At 46.8% G+C, this 9,829-nt stretch overlaps 1 protein-coding gene across 1 annotated transcript; it reads left to right on the top strand.

Moving 5' to 3' along the window:
• Positions 1-2,265, top strand: Zcchc3 (zinc finger CCHC-type containing 3; the record flags this gene model as incomplete). Its single annotated transcript, XM_010621494.2, has 1 exon — positions 1-2,265. A coding segment is annotated over one exon (717 nt), but the record flags the coding sequence as incomplete, so codon positions are not given.
• Between the last annotated feature and the right edge of the window lie 7,564 nt (positions 2,266-9,829).

Consider the following 9,829-nt stretch of genomic DNA (forward strand, 5'->3'; position numbering starts at 1 on the left):
CTCGTGCGCATCTGTTTCCAGGGCGACGAGGGCGCCTGCCCGACCCGGGACTTTGTGGTGGGCGCGCTCATCCTGCGCTCCATCGGCATGGACCCGAGCGACATCTACGCGGTCATCCAGATCCCAGGCAGCCGTGAGTTCGACGTGAGCTTCCGCTCGGCGGAGAAGCTGGCCCTCTTCCTCCGCGTCTACGAGGAGAAACGCGAGCAGGAGGACTGCTGGGAGAACTTTGTGGTGCTGGGGCGGAGCAAGTCCAGCTTGAAGACGCTCTTCATCCTATTCCGGAACGAGACAGTGGACGTGGAAGACATCGTCACCTGGCTCAAGCGCCACTGCGACGTGCTGGCCGTGCCCGTGAAAGTGACCGATAGGTTTGGGATCTGGACCGGGGAATACAAGTGTGAGATCGAGCTGCGCCAGGGGGAGGGTGGGGTCAGGCACCTGCCGGGGGCCTTCTTTCTGGGGGCCGAGAGAGGTTACAGCTGGTACAAGGGTCAGCCCAAGACGTGTTTTAAATGTGGTTCCCGGACCCACATGAGCGGCAGCTGCACGCAGGACAGGTGTTTCAGGTGCGGAGAAGAGGGGCACCTGAGCCCTTACTGCCGCAAGGGCATCGTGTGCAACCTCTGTGGCAAGCGAGGGCATGCCTTTGCCCAGTGTCCCAAAGCAGTTCACAATTCCGTGGCAGCTCAGCTCACTGGCGTGGCCGGGCACTGAACAACCCCCTCCCCGCCTGCCTGCCAGAGTGAACACAGCCAGCTTGCCCCTCTTAAGTGCCAAAACTTTTTTTAAAGCATTTCTTTTTATCGTGTTTTGAAGGAGATCTTTAAAAAACCTTCCAGAGACGTGTTTATGCCTTCTTAAACCGAGTTTACTATTTCAGCTTGTTCTGAATTGGTGATTCTCACCAGTAAGGACTATCCAGAACAGTATCATGCAGATGCTACCCCTCCCTTTATAAAGTATTGGTTTTCTTTTTGTAATTGCGGGGTTTTTTTGTTTTTGTTTTTTTCCATGTGCTTTTTACTGCTCCTCTTCCCACACCCTGACTTCTCCCAGGAATTTCAGCCTCTGGGCTGCTTTGCTGCCTTGTTCATCTTTTTTTTTTTTTGTATCGGGGATCGAACTCAGGTCCTTGCGCTTTCCAGGCAGGCGGCGGCACCACCGAGTTAAATCCCCAGCCCTGCCTTGTTCATGTTTATGCCCAGCTCCAGGTATGGGGCCTAACACAGGAATAGGCTCTCTCCATCAGTGTTTGTTGGATTGAAAACATTGTTAACTGTGGCTTTTGTCACAGTGTCTACCTTTTGCAGCCCTTCCCCATTCCCTTTTAATTTGCTGCTTCTAATCTCTGTGGTCTGAGAATTTGTGAAACCAGTGTTGTTAGAAGTGTTTATAATCTGAATCAATAAGCTCTGAATGGTGGCCACGGGCCTCTCTTACGGCATAAAATGCCTGGACTTTGTGACAGCTCTTCCCATGGCCTAGAAGCCATTTTCGAAAGAATCAAGGAATTGGAAGTTTTTTCTTGCTGGAAAGGACCTGAGAGTTGGTTTAAGCCAATCTTTTGGTTTTCCGAAGATGAAACAGACCCAGAGTGGTTAAATACTTGGGTCAAAGTTGCACAGCTGTCTGGAGCCAGAGCTAGCCCATAGTAGAGTCCCCTGACCCCAAACCCGGTGCTCATCCCACTACCTCTCACACTTCACGACAATTTCCTCCATACTTGAGGGCCCAGAAAGTCTGATCTCTCTCTCTCCAGTGATGAACCCAGAGCAATGACGATAAGTCAGCTGGGGGAGGGAGCAGAAAGGGGCTCCTGAATACAGTACTTGGGAGACAGGGAAGGGACCAAGGAACAAACTCCCAGGTGCATTCATTGCTCCCTGGTTACCCCACCTAAAGTAAATGTGCCAGGTCCTTGAGGCCTTCCCTTTCCCCATTCATTGCCACCAGTGAGAAATGGGGGTGTCCCTGAGTAAAGAAACCTACCAAAGGTTTTACATTTGCACCTTAGCCTCGATAGCTAGGAACCCTAGAGAAGCAGCTAGCTGGAGCTCATCTGCAGCCTCTTGACTCTCAGGATAATGGTGTTTTTAACCCAGAATTCAGTTAACTCTCAAATGTACTTGGGAATAGGCCAAGCAAGAGGGCATGGGTCCACTAAGTATTATCAAGTAAAGTAGAAAACAATACACTGCTTTTTCTTTGTTTTTGTCTTTCATTTGCTATATATTTTGCTATTTTCTTGTGGCTTAGAATGTAAATTGTTAAAAGTTTTGTTCTGAATAAATATTTATCTTTTGTATTGCTAACATGAGGTGCCGTTTCCTTGCAGAGTGTCAGGTACACACACAGTTGTACAGACCTTAGTTCAAGGTACTTTGCTATACACCCGTTTGTTTACCCTGCAAATACATTTCCCACATCTACAGTTTACACGCAACACCTACCTACCCTGTTGTGCCAGGCCCTCTAGCATTGTTACCTATGCGTCCTAATCGCTCAGCTTAGCAGACCGTTAAAAGTCAGGTTTTAAGCCTGAGCCCATCTCCAGGGAATCATACTCAGAGTGAAGTGTTTTATATTAGCATCCCAAGCATTCCGGATGGGCAGCCGGGTTTGAGACCACTTTTGTAAGTGGTACAAGATAAGTGGGACGACTGTGTCCTCACAAAATAGAGGATGTGCAAGGCACTGTTGAGTTTTAGAAAAACACCTTTTTTCCTAGCGGGAGGGGGTGGGGGGGTCACGAAATCTCCCAGAGTGCTGATTCATTCCTCCAAGCCAGCCCTGCAGATGCTGGGCCTGGGGGCAGAACAGGGCATAATGCTCTGCAGCCCCCAGACGATCCTTGGAAGGCCTTTGCAGCCCTGAGATGTTAGGATCTGATCGTAAAAATTGAAAGTTCCCAACGGTCTTGTTTTCTCCGCCCCAGTGACTTTGATACTTCCAGAGTTAAGCTGAATTGGGGCCTCGTAGGACTTGAGTTCCTGCCTTTAGGAGCCAGGTCAGCCCCTTTTCCTTTCACTGTCCCAAAGCAACCAACCCCCTCTCCCGGGGGAGAGTTTCCTCCTTCCCGTCTTCCCTTCCCCCCCTCCTCCTCTGCCTGGGGCCTCCCTCCGCCGACTGCGTTAGGGGCCCGGGTCCGGGAGAGAGCCAGCTTCCCGCGAGCTCCCCGCCCCCTTCTGAGCGCCGGCTGGCACGGATCCAGGGCGCCAGGGTGGAAGGAACCTTCCCGCCCCGGGGCGAGGAGCCGAGGAAGAAGCGGTGTCCCCGCCCATCCCCCAGGATCCGCTCCCCCTGCGGGCCGGGACTGAGCCGGGGGCCCCAGCAGGGCCGGTCTCCGCCGGCTTCCTCTGCCGCTCAGGAGCCCCGAGTCACAAGTCCTCCCAGTCTGTGAACTTCGGAAAGCGTGCAGAGCCCCAGACAGTGGCTGGAGCCGCTGGAGCCGGGCCCGAAGAGCCCCGCGGGTAACAGAGAGCACTTGCTGTTGAGATATAGGCAGCCAAACAGCCTTCACAGCAACAAAGTATTTTAAGATATTTGTTCTGAAAACAGACCACGCTGTATAGAAATGTCTGGAAGTAAAGCTCTCCCTAAAAGATACAGTGTTGACTGAAACCCGTAAGAGGAGTAAGTACTGGGGTTCACAGGGAAGAGACACCCAGGCGGCAGAAACGGCCTCTAAGGCTGGCTGAAGGTCAGAGTGGGGGCTGCGGCCATGTCCAAGCACCTCTAGCCGGTATGTAAAGCACCAGCTCTCAGCAATGCAATACAGCCCTGGGGAAGAGTTGGTCCCTGAGGCCCTAATTCTAGAGTCCCATGAATATATAATCACGGACTCTGATACTGCATTGAAAGAAACAAAGCCAGGAGCAGTAGCAATGATAGGAGGCTAAAGCAGGACGATCACAAGTTCAAGGCCAGCCTGGCCAATTTACCAAGAACCTGTCTTTAAAGAAAAAAAAAGAAACAAAGACGAAGGTAGTAGTATGGGAGCTGTAGCTCTGTGGTGGAGCACTTGCCTAGCATGCAGAGGCCCTGGGGTACCAGTGCAAAAAAAAAAAACTTACCCAATGAAATCTCGCTTTAACAAAGAAATGCGGTCCAGTCTGAGAAGCCAGAGGTAACTTTCCATGGAAAATGTTTGAAACTAGATCAAAAGGGTACATAAAGGAGTTAATGGGGAGCGGGGGTTAAGGGATGGTTAGGAGTATTAACCTAAGCAAAGTTAAAACCACTCTAGTGGGAGAAAGCATGGCCAGTTCTAGGAAACTAAGTGGAGTCCAATATATCAGAGCAGGTTTGGAAATAAACCTTTCTAGGTATCAAATAAAATGATAGTTCTTAGGCTGGATATTTAGCAAAGACTTCTGAAATACAATAGAACTGGCCAGGCATGCTACTTCCTCTCAGAAAGACTAGTTAGGATGCTACCAGTGGGGCAGATAAGTATAAGGACACACTGCTGAAGCTGCTACCTACAGACTTGGATGCTAGGATTAGAAAGACACTGCCTAGCCAGGTATGGTGGTGTGGGCCTGTAATCCCAGCACTTGGGAGGCTGACACAGCAAGGTCACCACAGTCCAAGGCCAGCCTGGCCTACATAATGAGTTCAAGGCCAGCCTACACTCCTGGCAAGACCCTGTTTCAGCAAGAAACCAAACACCCGCCAATGCCACTGCCAGGACAGTGAAATGCTGAGTGCTAGTCCTGCCTTCACGAAGGCAGAGACTGCACTAGTCCTCATAACAAATGGTCATGTGCCGAATTATGATGTGTCAGCCAATGGTGGATCACTGTGGTGGACCTGTAATATTATATCACCTATGACAATGCAGCCACCTTAGTTCGAGTAAGTACACTTTTTGTTTTTACACAAAGTCACAAATGAAAGCAGCCAAAATTACCTGGCTTACCTCTGCCTACCTTCTACTTTCTCGTGCAAGTACCTCTAGTTCCTGGAGCCCTAAAGACAGATGAGCTGGGAGGTAGTCCAGTCATCTTGCATCTGTAGCACATGACTAGGGGAGGGTGTGCTCTGCCTGCCAGGGACCCATCCACAGTGCAGAGGGGAGAGAGATGACCATGCAGGCAAGGGTACAGATCCTGGGATTCTGGCTGGCTTCTAGGAATTTGGGTTTAAGAACAATGAGAGGCCACCAAAGAAGCTTTATGCAAAGTAATAATGCCATTTGGAGAATTTTTGTTTCTGTTATGCCAGGGCTCAACCCAGGGCTTTGTCACATGCTAAGCAGGTTCTCTACCACTGAACTGCACTTCTGGCCCCATGGGGTGTATTTTGAAAACATAGCTTGGGAGCCAGGCTTAGTGATGGAGCACCCCTGTAATCCCAAAACTCTGGGAGCTGAGACAGGAGAATCACAAGCTCAGGCTCAGCCTGGGTCATTTAGTGATTGAGACCCTGTCTCAAAAAAATACAAAAGGGCTGGGGATGTGGCCAATGCAAAGATCATGAGTTTGACCTCCTGGACCAAAAATATAATTATTTAACTAGTAATTAAACAAAATCTGATTTGGGGTACTTTATAGGGAATGAGTACACACAGATATTACATTTCTGGGAAAGTTTTGGACTTGAGATATAAACAAAAGGGTCACAGCAGTGGTTTTCAAACTGTTTCAACACATCCCACAGTAAGATACACATTTTGGGCCAGGGATTTAGCTCAGTGGTGCTGCCACCTGCCTTGCAAACACTAGGTCCTGAGTTTGTACCAAAAAAAAAAAAAAAAAAGATATACATTTTACATTGCATCCATCATACAAATTTGCATATATGTACTTTCATCTAAATCTGAAACAAGTTTCCCCAAAAGATAATTACCCTGTGTATGATGATGCTTCATATTCCTTCTTTCTCTCACTCTCTCTCTCTCTCTCTCTCTCTCTCTCTCTCTCTGTACTAGGGATTGAACCTAGAACCTTTGCACTGAGCTACACCCACAGCCCTTTTGTGCCCAGGCTGGGGTTGAACGTAACGATCTTCCTGCCTCAGATTCCCAGAGTGCTGCCATCCTGCCTAGCTGTTTCATTCTTTCACAAATGTTTACACGTCCTGTTAAATTTTCCTCACATTCTCCTAAATGAGCCATGAGAGAAAGCAGAGGGGAAGAAGCGTATACCAGCTAGAATCATACCTGAAGTACCTCTGACAGAGAGTTGTCCCTCATGGAAAAGGATATGATGATGACAACGTAGGGACTGCCAGGAAGGGTGAAGGAAAACAAGAAAACGTAGACTCATAAACCAAGGGAGAAAAGTTGCAAGGGGGAGGAATTAACTGTATTCACAGTTGCAAAAGGTCGAGTAAAACTGACTTGGAGAAATGTCAAGATCAATACTGAGGAGTCCCATTAGGCTGAGTAAAGTGGGTTTCTCTGCGATACAGATAGGGGCAGACTAGAGAGCACAAATCTTCCTTGCAGACGTCCATTTTCTGTTGCCATATCAAAGTACTTGAGGCTGAGTACTTTCTAGAGAAAAGTTTTGGAGGCTGAAAGTGCAGAATCAGGTGGACCCATCTGGCTGGCCTCTGGTGAGGTATTCATGGCAGGACTGTGTCATCATGGCGGGTGTGTGACAGTGTGTGAGAGTGTGTGTGTGTGTGTGTGTGTGTGTGTGTGTGTGTGTGTGTGTATAAAAAAGACAGACAGAAAGACAGACAGACCAAAACGATGGAGGGCCCAGGCCCCTCTTTTTATAACTCTCCGTTTTCATAGGAAACGACTAGGGTTGCACAAGAATTATACTAACCCCTCACTCGAACACATGTCCACACCACAGTATTCCTAAATACCAGTCCAGCACTTGACCCTACGGCTTCTATGTCACACCCTCGGGGCCTCTCTCCAGCCCTCAGAACTTAGCCTGGCAGCCAGTTCCTCTTACAAGCAACTCCTAGATTCCTTTCCAAACTTACTGTCAGACAAAATGCCCTTTCCGTCCCCTCGTGTCACATCCGTGTGTGGTTGACAAAGAGCAGCAAGAAGGAGCACTCGGTGGCTGGGGGTGGTGGTGGTATAAGACCAAGCCCAGGGCGAGTTCCACGGGGTAAATCTAACCTATACTGCACAGGGCCCATACAGCGCCACTCTCTGGCTTGGTGTAAGTAAAATTAGGGGAAGGACGTGAAAATAAACATAGATTATTTTCTGGAGGAGAATACAAACTGTGCAAAGTTTTAAAATAAAACATAGACTAACATCTTTGGAAAACCGGCACAGCCCTTATCAAAATTTTCAACTCACAGAATCTTTTAACAGCAATATTATTTCTAGAAAATGAATGTATAGTTGAACTTGGATATGTGCACAAAGTCACACATACTATGGGAGATATAGCTCAATAGTAGAGTATTTGACTAGCATTCACAAGAGCTTGACCAGGTTTGATCCCTGAAAATAGAACAAAATTTAAAAAGTATTTATCAGAATGTCCAGTGCTGTGTTACTCAGAGTACAAAGCTCTGGATACAACACTGACGGGCTCTTAACAGGGAACTGGTTGGACAGGCTATGTGTGGCACAACCAAACAGTGGAACACGACACCATTGTTAAAAACAACAGTTCTTCAGTGACTCAGGAGGCTGAGGCAGGAGGATTGCAAGTTCAACAGTAGCCTGGGAAACTGATTAAGACCCTGTGTCAAAATAAAACTTAAAAAGTTCAGTGGTAAAGCACTTGCCTAACATGTAGGAGGCCCAGGGTTCAATTCCCACTATTTTCAGGGGGGAAACAAAGGAACAATGTCTAAGAAACATTATAAAATGAAAATGGCAAAATATGACATGCTTTGTATTTTGAAATGATGAAACAAATATACACATATATTTATTCATGTATACAATAACACTAAAAAGATGTCAATGGGCCGGGGATTTAGCTCAGCGGTTTGGTGGCCTGCCATGCAAGCACAAGGACCCGAGTTCAATCTCAGGTAGCAAAAAAAAAAAAAAAAAGACCCTACGGCTTCTATGTCACACCCTCGGGGCCTCTCTCCAGCCCTCAGAACTTAGCCTGGCAGCCAGTTCCTCTTACAAGCAACTCCTAGATTCCTTTCCAAACTTACTGTCAGACAAAATGCCCTTTCCGTCCCCTCGTGTCACATCCGTGTGTGGTTGACAAAGAGCAGCAAGAAGGAGCACTCGGTGGCTGGGGGTGGTGGTGGTATAAGACCAAGCCCAGGGCGAGTTCCACGGGGTAAATCTAACCTATACTGCACAGGGCCCATACAGCGCCACTCTCTGGCTTGGTGTAAGTAAAATTAGGGGAAGGACGTGAAAATAAACATAGATTATTTTCTGGAGGAGAATACAAACTGTGCAAAGTTTTAAAATAAAACATAGACTAACATCTTTGGAAAACCGGCACAGCCCTTATCAAAATTTTCAACTCACAGAATCTTTTAACAGCAATATTATTTCTAGAAAATGAATGTATAGTTGAACTTGGATATGTGCACAAAGTCACACATACTATGGGAGATATAGCTCAATAGTAGAGTATTTGACTAGCATTCACAAGAGCTTGACCAGGTTTGATCCCTGAAAATAGAACAAAATTTAAAAAGTATTTATCAGAATGTCTAGTGCTGTGTTACTCAGAGTACAAAGCTCTGGATACAACACTGACGGGCTCTTAACAGGGAACTGGTTGGACAGGCTATGTGTGGCACAACCAAACAGTGGAACACGACACCATTGTTAAAAACAACAGTTCTTCAGTGACTCAGGAGGCTGAGGCAGGAGGATTGCAAGTTCAACAGTAGCCTGGGAAACTGATTAAGACCCTGTGTCAAAATAAAACTTAAAAAGTTCAGTGGTAAAGCACTTGCCTAACATGTAGGAGGCCCAGGGTTCAATTCCCACTATTTTCAGGGGGGAAACAAAGGAACAATGTCTAAGAAACATTATAAAATGAAAATGGCAAAATATGACATGCTTTGTATTTTGAAATGATGAAACAAATATACACATATATTTATTCATGTATACAATAACACTAAAAAGATGTCAATGGGCCGGGGATTTAGCTCAGCGGTTTGGTGGCCTGCCATGCAAGCACAAGGACCCGAGTTCAATCTCAGGTAGCAAAAAAAAAAAAAAAAAGATGTCGATGAAATTAGTCATTGTAGCTTCTGAGATTTGTATTTTGGGTTTGGGATGAAAAAATTCAATTTTGTTTGTTTTGTTTTATACACTCATGCATTCGCTCTATGAACAGAAAATAACAAAAGCAAATGCAGAACACAAGACTTCATGAAAATTCCTGTAGACTCTGCAGGGACAAGAGTCCTTTTTTTCTTCTGTCTTTAAAAATAAGAACTTTCATCTGGGCATGATGCTGCGTGCCTGTAATCCCAGCATTTTAGGAGTCTGAGGCAGGAGGGTCACAAATTCGAGCCCTGCCTGGGCAGCAGTTTAGCAAGAACCTGTCTCAAAATTTAAAAAAAAAAAAAAAAATGGTGTGGAAAGGGCTGAGGAGTTAGCTCCATGAGAAGGTCCTGGGTTCTGTTCCCAGAATTGTTAAAAAATATAAGTAGAAGAGCTGAGGTTGTAGCTCAGTGGTGGATGCCCCTGGCCTCTAGGCTAGACCCCCAGTGGGATGTGGGGAGGATAAAACGAACTTTGAAGGAAAAATTTAAGTAACTATACAGCAGCTAAAGTACTGGTCTCCCTGCTTCCAAACTGAGTCTCCTGCAGTCCAGAGAAATGGACCCCAAAATGAAATCTGATCAGGCTTCCCCCCTGCTTAGAGATCTTCAAAGTCTTTGTGTCCTCCCGGGGGTTCAGTGGGCCTTG

The sequence above is a fragment of the Fukomys damarensis genome, unplaced genomic scaffold (assembly GCF_012274545.1).
Source record: "Fukomys damarensis isolate Sample0158 unplaced genomic scaffold, DMR_v1.0_HiC HiC_scaffold_22, whole genome shotgun sequence".
Lineage (NCBI taxonomy): Eukaryota > Metazoa > Chordata > Mammalia > Rodentia > Bathyergidae > Fukomys > Fukomys damarensis.